We start from the raw sequence: 13,409 nt of genomic DNA on the forward strand, positions 1-13,409 counted from the left end.
CACCTTTCCCAAGTTCACAGAACTGGTACCCTGAATTTGATCCACTCAGGTCCATACATAAACAGTAACTGTAAATTGCCATTTTGCCCATTTCTCAGTTTTGGCATTAGGATAATATTGATTTTTTTATGACTGAAGCCAGAATTTCTCCAACTGTTTACAGCCCAGGTTCAAAAACTCTTAGTGCTAATACAGAAATCCTTATCCCATTCAAATCCAAAGGATTAGCAGCTTTTGCTTTTTCACAATCTTACTAAAATTACAGGTGCAAACTAAATTTTAAAATACTGTCAGAAAGATTCCAACATTCTAAAGTTGCAACAAAAATGGAAGCATTTCCATAACATTTTTCATAGTTTTTCCTGCTGTTTTTAAATCAACCAGTGCTAGAAAATACATAATAAAAATAAATTGGCTTCTTGTGGCTTAAGCAACATAATGAAATTATGCTGCATTCACAAATGATATCACAAGCTCAACTCTGAAGAGTCCATCAGCACGTCTACAAAGATTTTCCTATATTTAAAAAATATTAGTTTGGGCTCAAATGTCTCAAATTATTTGCCGAGGACCAAGTGTCTCTTAAATTTAATTTATATTTCGTGTACAGTAGAACCTCAGCGTTACTAATACCTCAGGAATGGATTAATATTTGTAAGCGTGACATCTGTTGTATTTCATTGGTTATCTTCCAAGTTCTGGATCCTATTTCTCAGACTTTTGATGAGATGAGATGAATTCAACTACCCTCCCTAATGGATCAGGTTTTCCTTCCAGCAACCCATCTTCATTCTCTTTATTTAAATAGTTTAACTCAAAGCTGAAACTTAATTCCTCACATATGTTTAATTTTGAATTATTTGTTTCATGGTTTAAATTGCTCACTTAGGAGTTAGTCTGCACTCCTTACTCAGGCAAGATTTCTTATAGTGGTTTTGTTTTAATGTCAGATTGTAAAAGTACTTTGTAAAAGTAAATCAAAGGTAAAGTAAATGACAATGAGTCTAAGTTCTTAATGGGTCTGTGAAGAGGTAGAGCTATGATGCAGCTCAACTATACTTTGACACACTGAACACTCTATACGCTCTCTATCTATCTATATACACACACACACACACACTCTTATCCAGCCTACGAGACCATCTGGTATTCTGGGGCACACAGACAATCAAAAAAACTGAACAAAAAGCCCTTTTTATATGGCTTCTCAAAAACTGCATCAGACTGTTGAACCAGGTCACTGTCCTGCCTTAAATTGTTTTCCAGCCCCCCTCCATCACCAGAATGAGGACTTTCTCCCATGCAATCTCCATTTGTGAGGAAACAATTCCTGTCTCTCTTTCCCCCAATCTATTACTCTAGCCCAATAACAGCTCTCCCACATAGAAAACACTTGTCCTTTGTTTTCCAGGCTGTCAGACAGAAAAATTCATTTATCCCCATGCTGGAATATTGAGGGACTTCCAATGGGGAAGAATCCCACAAAATATGGAGCAGCTTCTATAGAGGTTCCACAGGCTCTGTGACAGAGGCAATTTGAGGTTGGATAAAGCCCTAAATAGTCATTCTTCTCTGTCTTCTTACAAAATCCATCTAAAAGAAATATCAAATTATAGTATTTTTTAAAACATTTTCCTTATTCAGACTTCATTCATTATTGGACTTAATTCAGTACTACTCATGGACTGCTGTTGGAAAAAGGAGGTCCCATTTGTTAAAAGAAGAAATCAAGAACCAGATCCGATCTCTGCCTCAGTGAGTGAGAAGAGATCATCTGCCTCAGTGAGTGAGAAGAGATCATCATCAAGTTAAGAAAAGACATACATTGATATCACAGTGTAAACTGGAGCTGCTTTAGGCACTGAGTTGGACTCATCTAAATCTTCCATGCTAACTATCCTACGATAAGTGCATGCACGTATATCAAATCCTACATGGTGACTTATTTATTTTTAAAGAGAGTTTAATTCTAGACTTCCTAAAGAAATTAAACATTCAAGATGTCTATAACATTCAAGATGTGTTTTCCTGGCATTACGTAGCCTGTTAAAGAAGCAAAGAATTGGGATGAGTTTTTCCAGAAGAAATACTTGTAGGTTTGCAATTATTAAAATTATTTTAGTAAATTATCGGATGCTATGGAATAGCAGGGCAAAGCTATTCTAAATTAGCAAAGTGTTACAATTTATGTTTTTATCAATTAATTAAATTTAAAATAAAATGAATATAGAGCAAAAAACCTTCAAAGCCTCAGAAACAAGGAAATACAAATATTTGCCTGTTCACTTATTTTTGTTGTCCACAGCCATTCATAAGAAGTTTGCATTCCTCTCTCATTTAACAGCAGAGCCAAAGATGATGATTTTGGTATTTATTTTGACTATTTCTGCCCCCATTCTGTGGAATTCAGTATTCAGTAGTTCCAAAGCATGAATATTTCTGAAACACTGGTTCTCAATTGCCTTTCCATAGGAGAAACACTGATCGTACAAGAAAACTTGAAAAGCTAAACATCAAACTTAAGAAATTAACTGTAATATTTAATCTGTGAAAGTGAATGCTTTGATGCGTGATTGAGTTGTTAGGAGCTAGTGTCTGGACTCCAAAGAACAAATTGAAATGGAAAAAGTCATATTTCTCCACCTTATACACCAACTCACAATGTTGGGGTTATTTCCAACAATTCCATATATATTAAGCTTCTGAATACCCTAGAACAAGGGACATAAAAACAAAATATCGAATACTAGAAACTACCTCAGGGAACATCTTCTAAAGACTGGCCCACAGAAGGTATATCTAGCTAGTCCATAGAGCTTAGAATGGACATGTAACAGCCAACAAGGTTGTAGCCTTTCATGTCTGTAGAGGGAAAATCTGCACTGCCATGCCCTTTCATAGTGGAATGGGCTCCAATTCCCTTTGGACAATGGAACCCAAAGACAAGAATAGGTTTTCCATTTTTCATTCCATGAACCTCCAATCAAAGTAGTTTTGGAACAAACTGATGAATTAAAAACAGTAACAGTCACCAGGATCAGATGGTATTCATCCAAGAGTTCTGAAGGAATTCAAATATGAAACTGCAGAACTACTAACGGTGGTGTGTAACTTATCACTTGAATCAGCCTCTGTACCAGATGACTTGAGGATAGCTAAATTTTTTTTAAAAGCCTCCAGAGGCAACCCTGGCAATTATAGGCCAGGAAGCATAACATCAGTACAAGGCAATCTGGCTGAAACTATAGTAAAGAACAGAATTCAGACACATAAATGAACACGACTTGTTGGGGAAGTTGGCACAGCTTTTGTAAAGGGAAAACATGTCTCATCTATCTACCAGAATTCTTTAAGGGGGTCAACAAACATTGGACAAGGGTGATCCAGTGCATATAGTGTAGTTGGTCTTTCAGAAAACCTTTGACAAGGTCCCTCACCAAAGGCTCTTAAGCAAAGTGAGCAGTCATGTGATAAGAGGGATGGTCCTCTCATGGATCAGTAACTGGTTAAAAAACAGGAAACAAAGGGTAGGAATAAATGACCGGTTTTCACAATGGACAGAGGTAAATAGTGGGGTCACCCAAGGATCTGTACTGGGAACAATGCTATTCAATATAGCCATGAATGATCTGGAAAAAGGGATAAACAGTGAGGTGGCAAAGTTTGCAGATGATTCAAGTTTATTCAAGATAGTTAAGTCCAAAGCTGACTGCAAAGAGTTACAACAGGATCTTACAAAAACTGGGTGACAAGGCAACAAAATGGCAGATGAAATTCAATGTTGATAAATGCAAAATAATGCACATTGGAAAAAATCCTAACTATACATATGAAGTGATGAGGTCTAAATTAGCTGTCACCACTCAAGGAAGATCTTGGGGTTATTGAGGATAGTTCTCTGAAGACATCCACTCAATGTGAAACAGCAGTTAAAAAAGCTAGCAGAACGTTAGGAACCATTAGGAAAGGGATAGATAAGAAGACAAACAAATAACACACCACTATATAAATCCATGGTATGCCCACACCTTGAATACTACCTAGTTCTAGTTGCCCAACCTAAAAACATTAGAACTGAAAAGAAGTGCAGAGAATGACAAGAAAAATGATTAGGGGCATGGAACAGCTTCCATATGAGGAGAGGTTAAAAACTGGACTGTTCTGCATGGAAAAGAGACGATTGTGGGGGGAGGGGAGATATGATAGGGGTCTATAAAATCATGAATGGTGTGGAGAAAGTGAACAAAGTGTCATAACACACGAACCGGGGTCACCCAATGAAATTAATAGGCAGCAGGTTTAAAACAAACAGAAGGAAGTACACGCACAACGTACAGTCAACCTTTGGAACTCATTGCCAAGGGATGTTGGGAAGGCCAAAACTATAACTGGGTTCAAAAAAGAATCAGATAAATTGATGGAGGATAGGTGCATGGTTATTAGCCAAGATGGTCAGGGACACAACCCCATGCCCTGGGTGTCCCTAAGTCTCTCACTGCCAGATGCTGGGACTGGACAGCAGGAGATGAATCGCTCAATAATTGCCCTGTTCTGTTCATTCCCTCTGAAGCATCTAGCATTGACCATTGTCAGAAGACGGGATACAGGACTAGACTGACCATTGGTCTGACCCAGAACGGCCATTCTCATGTTCTTAAGAAAGGCTCCAAACCAGTGGTAGCCCATGGAACAGAGTTTGAGAGACTCTTCTTGAGGGCATCTCTATGTTAATATTGGATTTTTGGGGGTCCAGAAAACCAAAGATCCACTTCTAAACAATGGCTCAGACAAAAAGAGGTCAGAATATATACAGCCAGAGGAACTGGGAGACCATCCTCTTCAGATTTCTCCTTTATAAATATGGGGCTATATCTCCTTGAAGCTTAGAATCAATTTAAGATTGACTTGGATTCAGCTGGAGAGCTTTATCTTCACTTGTCTCTCTCTCAGGTTCTACAGTACTGTGTATGGTATTTTGTCTCTCTCGTTAGAGAAGAGATACCAACGTGAAGGCTGTGGTCTTTAGTGCAGAGCCATTAACCATATCCAGTTTAATGCGGGCAGTCCTCCTCCTCCATGAAAAATATAAGATCATCCTTGGATTTGAGGGGGAGAATGATCTTTATATGACCATTCTGCTCATTAAGAGTGTTTTTATATATTAAGGAGGCAGGGGACAAGATTTCTTTTCATTTATGAAGGGAGGAAAGGCCTTGTTCAGTGACTCAGAGCACTGGTGTTAGGACAGATTTAGCTCTACTTACTCTCTGAAGCTTAATATAATTACTACCCTTAGGTGGAAAAATAAGAAAAGCAGAAAACCAGGGCACTTGACACTGATTACTCCCTCCACCAAATGCCTCTTAAACTTCCTGCTCCTTGTTACCCTGAACCTGGGCCTGTATTAGAGATGGATGGATAGGGTTGGCTGGGCCAGGATCACTCACCGGAGACAAAGGGCTTGTGCTAGATAGCCAGTCTGGTTGGAGGGTCATATCTGTCTCCCAATTTCTCTTACCGGATAATAAGAACGAACACCAAGGAGATTGTGCCTGGTCAAATATTTTGAGTTACAGCAGTCCAAATCCACACAAATGGAGATCAGTTTCAGAATGGTGAGAATGAGCAGTTTCATATTTTGAACATTTTCTGTTCTTCCTGTTAAGGTGTTCAGTCATTTTCAAAGAAATAAAAATGGAAGGCACTTGGAGGCAAAGAGAAAAGTGACCTCTACAAACAGTTACAAGTTAACTAGAAGAACTGCCAGAATCTTCAGCTTCCAATTGGCTCTAATGCTAAGAAATGACTGAAAAACTCAAATGTTATTAATCGATTTCTGGGATAAAAAAACAAACGTTTACTCAACATATTAATGAGGCATTTTCAGAGGAATATTTTTCTCTTATATCCAGTATTTTTATATGCGTTATGCTTTTTACACGAGCTAAATAGCCTCAAAGTGTTTCACAGACCAACATAACAGGATCTGCAGCTAACTCTTACTAAGTTTCCTTTAGCTAATTTACAATACTCAGCAAATTAAAAAAAAAAAAAAAAAAACACTCTGCCTGTTCCCCCCAACAGTAATTAAGCATCTGACGCTGTGATAATGCACCACTGGAAAATTCACTGGCACCAATTATGGAAATGCTGGATATGCCAGTTTTAAGGTACACTACTTTTGTTCATAACAGTTCTGAGATTTTTATCATATAAACTTAAACTAACACCTAAAAGAAAGTATTTAAAACCCAAATCCATCATGGCACAAAAACACAACTGACTAAATTACTACCCTAACTCTAACTGTAACCCTTGTTCCTTCCTATCCCTACCTTCTCTCATTTCTATCCACATGTTGTAACATGTCTGATTTAGACTATAAATACTTCAGAGCATGTCCCATGTGTTTAAACCACATACCACATTTAAGGACTAAATTAATATCTTCATTTACATGGATTCAAGGTGAGTGAAAGGAAAAGGCCACCATTTTTGACATCTTGCCTATTTAAAAGAATTTTATTTAAAAATTGCTTATTTTTAAAACAAAAACACAAACATTCCTTTTTAATCACACAAATAAAGGTTAAGTATGAAAAATTCTATTTTTCATTGCTTCAAGGAGTTAAAATGCAATTATAAATAGGTGAGCTTCAACAATGTTTGTGTTAATTTTTTTTAAGAGTAAAAATCTTTGGAATAGATCTATTATGCTAAATAAGAAACAATCACACTTCAGAAGAAATAAAACATGCAGACAGAGGTAACAGTTATAAATAATACTCATTTATGCCCAAGCTATGTGGTCAACATTGCAATGCAAGTGATCCAGATTCAGAGAGCATCACACATGGACAGTTAAGTTTGAATAATTGCCTGGTATGTCAATATTATCCTCTGTCTTCTTTTCCTGAACTTCTAAGTCCTCCTCAGGTGGATGGATTATTACTGTGGGAATATCATCACTGGCAGGTGACACCAGCAGTTCCTTGCCCTGAAGCTGACTCGGCTGGGAACTTGTGGTTGCCAGGCGGCCGCTGCTAGGACTGGAGGGTGGTGTGTTTTGAGGGGTAGGTAGTGGGGTTGTACACCTTGAATCTGCCGGGGTTCCAGCTCTTGAAGAAGGAAGAAGGTAATGGAGAAGAAGGGACAAACGTTTTTCTCCTTTCAGGGAAATATTTGAAGCAGAGAGACCTGTTCGCAAAGAGTGGTGGGAGGCTGAAAGGCCTTCCCCTGAGGTAAAACAAATAAATGAAACACAATGAAGTTTACAGCAGGGAAACGGGCTTTTTTAAAAAAGACAAATTATGCATGTACATCACATTCATGCAGGTGAGATAAGAGTTAAGCAAGATGCAAGAGTGAATCAGATTTTTAGATATTAGAAAAGTCAGCAAGTACCTTACTGACAAGTAACCAATTAGCACATAATGGGGATTTAGGAGGAAAGGATATGGTCAGTAACTGCTTAAAAAAGGTCCAATAAGAATTTAGCATATGATCATATTGACATCTAAAATAATTTTTTCCACTAAATGTTAAAAAGGAAAAAAATCAAGTTCGGATATTACTACATATCATTTGTACTGGAAGCTTTTTACTAAGCTAAGACATAATGCTACTGTGACAATGTCAGGTCAGGAGATTTTGAAGCATTTGTACCACAAATTAAATATAATTACTTGGCCCGCTGTGAAAGATTGTGCAAATCATCTTACTTCTCTATGGCTCAGTCTCCTCATCTGTGAAATGTGGATAATAAAACTCTTTGTAAACCACTACATAAAAGCTTGTAAAGGGAAGGAAGGAAGGAAATAGTTAATATTTGATATTTCAGTAAAACTTATTGTTGAGGACAAAGGCAGGCGTCAGGTTTCCAAGTTAAAAATAACCTACTAAATCTAACCTGAAGGAGAATATCTGAAATCATTGGCACTCACTAACATTTGGTCAGGGACCAAATTTCAATCTAGCAGCACTAAAGGGTGTAGTCCAACTGACACCACTCCTGTCAGTTATTTGTTCATAGCATAAGATGCTATCATATTTAGAGCTGGCCAAAACTTAACATTGACATTTTACAATTCATTTTCATTACATATCAGAATGAAAACACATTTTCAGAATTTTCCATGAAATAGAAGTTCCCCAAAGTTTTATTTGGGGGAAAAAATTCAAAATCTTAATTTAAAAACAAAAAAATGTTGCAAAAATATTTTTACTTTTATAATTTTTGCATTATTTCATTACAGTTTTGTAACAGTGGTGGTGCATGATATGACACCATGTCAAGTCATATCACATCATAATATAACAATATAATATCTGAAATACTCAATTAAAAAAAAAAAATTAAGGGCAGCTGCTACTGAATACAGACTGCAGCAGCCTATTTTATGTTACTCCTTGAGGAATTCTGTGCCAAAAAATTGAAAATTCTGCAAAATTCTGCATATTTGATTTGTCAAAATAACACTATATAATCATGCCAGTTTCAATTATTGTGGTAATTTATTTCAAAATACCTGTCAGAAACTGTGTCTGTAACAATATAGAGACACAAAAAATTTGCCCAGGAGTAGAGAATTAAAGAAACCGCTACAACAAGCCAGTTCCTGTTTCTCTGCCGCCTTTCTCTCCCTCCTCCCCCCTCCCCTCCGAGCTCAGCTGCAGGGTGCCCCCTCTCAGCCCAGATACCCACACCCGTTTCCCCACTCCACCCAGAGCCCAGCCATGGGTCACCACCCAGCTCAGACACTCGACCCCCCCGCCCCCCCATTCCAAACACTCGCATCCCCTACCCTCCCAGAGCCCAGGAATCCAGCAGGAGAAACAGCCTGATGCTGGGTCCCAAGTTTGTATGGAGTTTCCTGCAGGACGCCTCCTTCCTTCAGGGTGTGCCATGAACTGCAGCTGCCAGGAAACCTTCAGCTACCTCCCCCTGGCGGTGTCTTCTATTTGCAAGCTAGGGAGCTGGGCTCTGCTGGGTCCAGCAGCCCCTAGTGGCAACCAGCAGCTCTGCAGCCCATTTCAGTAGAGGAGAAAAGGAAATTCTGCACAGAACATTAATTCTGCACAAATTCTGCGTTGCGCAGGTGTACAGAACTCCCCCAGGAGTATTATGTTCTAGATCAAAGTGTCTCCTGCTTGTGCTGTAGTGAAATATACAAGTGTCAAATTATACTCCTCTTCGGTCTCTTATTACAATCTCATTCATCTAGTTAACCTCAGATTTCTCCAAATCTCTCTCAGTCTCTCACCCTTGCCACACAATGCAGTCTCTCTTTATCTTCTTGTTTCCCCACTATTCTAAGATAGAGAATAGAGTCACCATCCTTCCCTCAGAGACAAGTTTCTAATGGGTGCCTGTTCTTCCCTACCAGGGAAAACTATTCTAAACAGTTCTCTATCTTCACCCCACCATTTCCCTCAGGAAAGGGGGGCAAGGGAAGAGCATGTCTAGAGAAGACTGACTGCAACTCCCCAATCGTACATGAGTTCATGCATAATGACTGGTGTTCCATCTCAGACAGAGCAAGAGTATGATGAATTTTGCTAAAGACCTGGAGGTGAACGCATCTCTTCATATATATTATACCATCAGGCAGGTACCAAAAAACAGATGCATTCAGTATTATCACATGCATATACAATGTATAAGGAGGACCAACATACTGAACAATCCTAAAATTCTTTTGGGGGGATGGAGAGGTAGTGTCCACAAGTATACAGGAAAAACTCAAATTTAGAGGATTTACCTGAAGAGTGCATTCTACAGATTGAATTTTATTTAAAATTTCATTTTCAGTATTAAAGATTTGAAATTAGTCTCTAGTGCACTGCTGCTTCGGTAGCAAATTAGACAGATAAAGCCCAATGTTCTATTTCGCATGTTGTAATTAAGAATCCAATGTAGTCCATAATGTGAAAAGCAACTTAATTTGTTTTCAAGACCAGGAAGATATCTTACATGGGTATTAAATTCTCTGAATACTATTTTCTAGGGATGCAGATGTATAGATTGGGCATGTGTTACTTAGACTTGGCAAGTTTCAACACACATACTGAACAAAGCATCAGTTATTCATTGCAACTGAAGTCTGCACAATCAGTTCAAAGTTTAGGACCATTTTCTTCCTTTTAGAAACCAAGACATCTGAAACATCCTGGCAAAAAAACTGTTTTTAGTATGTGCTGACATCAAATACTGTCCAGTTTTTCTAATCCTAGTGTACATTAGGAAACTAGCTAAAAGATCTCTATGGCACAGATCAAACTCAGCACGTACTAGCACTAGAACAACCCAAGTAAGTACATGTTCCAAGGCAGCAGACATATCACATTTTGCACCAGAATGGTCAAGAACCCAAGTACTTTATTTTAAGGAGGAGAGACATTAATTAGGCTCTGTGATGGGCCCAATACTTCAGTCCTTACTAGGCCAAAGTTCTCAAGTCAACCAGCAGATGTCGAGGCTGATGTGACTGGAAATCCAAAACAGAAGATGGAGAACTCTGGGAGGAAGGCAGAGGCCATAAAGGAAGAATAAAAGGTAAGACAGGCTGTCCTGGAGTGGTAATGTTTGAACTTAGGAACTGAGTACCTGGAAGAAATGCATCAGGATGTCAGAGTGGTCAGAAATTAGTTATCAGCAGGAGACATGGTACATCTTGTGGAGATGTTTTTTACCTACGTTCTACTATACTAAACAAACCTTAACCCGAGGTAGTTTATTATTTTTAATTAAAAAAAAAATAAACTCCCTTTTTGGACAACTATATGAAAGCAAAACTCAAGTAAGATGAACACAATTAATACAAAATAAAAATTAAAAGTTTCACTGATCATTAAGACCATGATTAAGTCTCTAAAACAATAAATAAAGGAGACTGAATCAGAAGCTATAATCCGGTAGTCAGACTTCTGGATGCACATGAAGCTTTGCCTGGCTGAGGTAACAGGATGACTTTAAACCTTCCAAAAATATAGAATTAATTGAAGCATAGCCTGTGAAAGTGTTATAACCAACAGAAAATATTGCTGGGGTAGAGAAAATGCTGTTTATATACCTCCTAACTAGGGCTCTATGTCTGTCCTGGAGGTCGCAGAAGTCACAGATTACGTGACTTTCCGTGACCTTCATGACTTCCGTAGTGGCTAGTGTGGCTGGCCCAGGGACAGCTCCTCCTCCTCTCCTCCCCCCCCCCCCCCCCCCCCCCGCAGCAGCAGCCCCTCAGCAGTGATTCCCCCAAGATTTAGTCAAGTGTATTTATAGTATAAGTCATGGACAAGTCATAGGTCATGAATTTTTGTTGATTGCCGTGACCTGTCCATGACTTACTAAAAATACACATGACTAAATCATAACCTTATTCATAACAGACAACTAAACCATACTATAGCATAAATGAAAACAGTAAGTCAAGACATCATAGTGGTTACAAGGAGCAAAACAAGATTTTACGCATGCAAAATATAGGTAAATGTCCAAACACCACAAAAGAACCACCACACAACTTTTACATACCAAGGACTCAGAAAATGTATCCACTATTATCTTCTGACTGCTCCCTCCTCTCCCGTGTTAATATATTATTTGTATCAGGTTAGAATAAATTAGATGCTACAACTTATCTCACCATTTCGTTCAAGCAAGTGAGGGTCAGAATGTTTCTTGCCTATATCTGCAAAGGACCGAACCAGGGGGATCCGACTGCTGAATTTCTTCTCGTTCTGGTGATGGTGTCTCTTGAGGAGAGCTTCTCTGACATGCTCTCTTATGGACTCATCCAGCTGACCAGAAGCAATCATGTTGTCCAACACCATATCTATCATGAGAAAAATATTAAAATCAAATCTAAGTTAAATATATGCATTCCCAATACCACCACGTTAACTCATCTGAAAAATCAGTAAAACTAATTCATGAAGAATCTTCAAGTTTATTTTCTTTGGCAAACTGTGCATCTAGATCCACTGAAAAGAAATAGCCAAGAATATTGCGGGCCAACAGTTCCAATCTATGCACTTTGAACAAACGTTTCTTTGAGTCACTAAACAGTATTCTTTCCAAAATACAAAGCATTTTAAAATACAAGGCCTATAGGAATAAATAGATTGTTAACCACTTAACAAAATATTTATCTTTATTTCAACTTAATACCACCTTCATTACAAAAAGCAGGTGTGTATTCAACGACATGTCAAATGAATACCACTCTTCACTGGAAAGCAGTGCAGTAGCAAAAACTACCACAAGCAAGGGCTTGATGTACGAACTGGATAGAAATCTCTGTATAGCAACATTAATTCTGGAGTTTCCTAATGTCTGAATGCTTGATTTTGAAACTTCAGTGTTCTTCCAACATAGTTTACTATGACTAGCCTAATCCTTCAAATGTCTAACCTTTCTTTTTTTAAGTTGCCCTAAACTTCAAGATTCCTTACTGGGCTTTCCATTTCACATTCTTACAAACAGTGAGGATGACATATAAAGTGTGGCAAAACTGGTCAATTTGCAAAATTTGTGTGGGTTTTTCGATATTTTTAATCACATGAAAATGTATGATCAGCCATGTTTCCAAAATACCTTAGATATAAACTGAGGAATGAAAATCTGCCTATATGGCTGTGTAAAACAGGAACCAGCATTTTCTTTTACTGATTAGTTTAAAGAATCTTGAAAGATTTCTCGGCCAACATCTTAAGTTGCACAAACTCAGTAACACAAGACTTACCTGGAAGAAATTTGTATGCATCTGTTTATATAAAGACCTTTTTGTTACATTTTACCATTTCTAATAATTATATTGAGATCCTAGTAAGGTTAAGAACTTACATTTATATAGTACCTGTTGTATTAAAAGAGGATATAATGCTTTACAAACAAAATAAACTATGCAGGGATCACTTTATCTACCACAGCAATCCAGTCTCCTCTGAAGATAAACACAATTACAGCTTTACAGCACATAACACTACACACAGCAATCTATACTGGTTAAGACAGAAAGTCAAGCATATGTATCTAATTGAAAATGAAAAAGAATTGAGGTAGGCCAAATATAATTACAGAAGACACTTGGGTTAACATTGTAGCTTTTATAAGAAAGTTCCCTGGGATCTTTAAAATGCCCACAATGTCTGAAATTTTAGTAATATTGTGACGCTTTGATACTCAGATGAAATGAGTCCTGTAATGTTGTTAAAAAAAATTGTCTTTAGGATATTCTATATATGCATCTGTTCCTCTTTCAGAGGAAACAAAGATTAACTAATATATTATTCCTACAGGAAAATCCACTGCCATAGAATATTGCCCTGAAGATCCTATTAAATAAGTCTGTTTTAGCAAATCTAGATTAGACAAGTAGTTCATCTTAAATTTTATTTATTTATACATCTAA

At 37.7% G+C, this 13,409-nt stretch overlaps 1 protein-coding gene across 22 annotated transcripts in view; it reads right to left on the reverse strand.

Moving 5' to 3' along the window:
• The window catches only part of SLC4A7 (solute carrier family 4 member 7), a 197,981-nt gene that overhangs the window by 48,900 nt on the left and 135,672 nt on the right, over positions 1-13,409 (reverse strand). For 12 of the 22 annotated variants that reach the window (XR_006172224.2, XM_042840343.2, XM_005297103.5 and 9 more), the window contains 2 exons: positions 11,643-11,831; positions 6,880-7,236 (listed from right to left, as the gene is read on the reverse strand). Coding sequence is in view for 21 of the 22 variants with exons in the window: in XM_042840343.2 (XP_042696277.2) it covers positions 6,880-7,236; positions 11,643-11,831 (546 nt within the window). In the remaining variant the exon portion in view is untranslated. The remainder of the gene's footprint in view (positions 1-6,879; positions 7,237-11,642; positions 11,832-13,409) is intronic. The other 10 variants (XM_065583510.1, XM_065583511.1, XM_005297104.5 and 7 more) reach the window with 2 other exon arrangements.

This window comes from Chrysemys picta, chromosome 2, assembly GCF_011386835.1.
Source record: "Chrysemys picta bellii isolate R12L10 chromosome 2, ASM1138683v2, whole genome shotgun sequence".
Lineage (NCBI taxonomy): Eukaryota > Metazoa > Chordata > Testudines > Emydidae > Chrysemys > Chrysemys picta.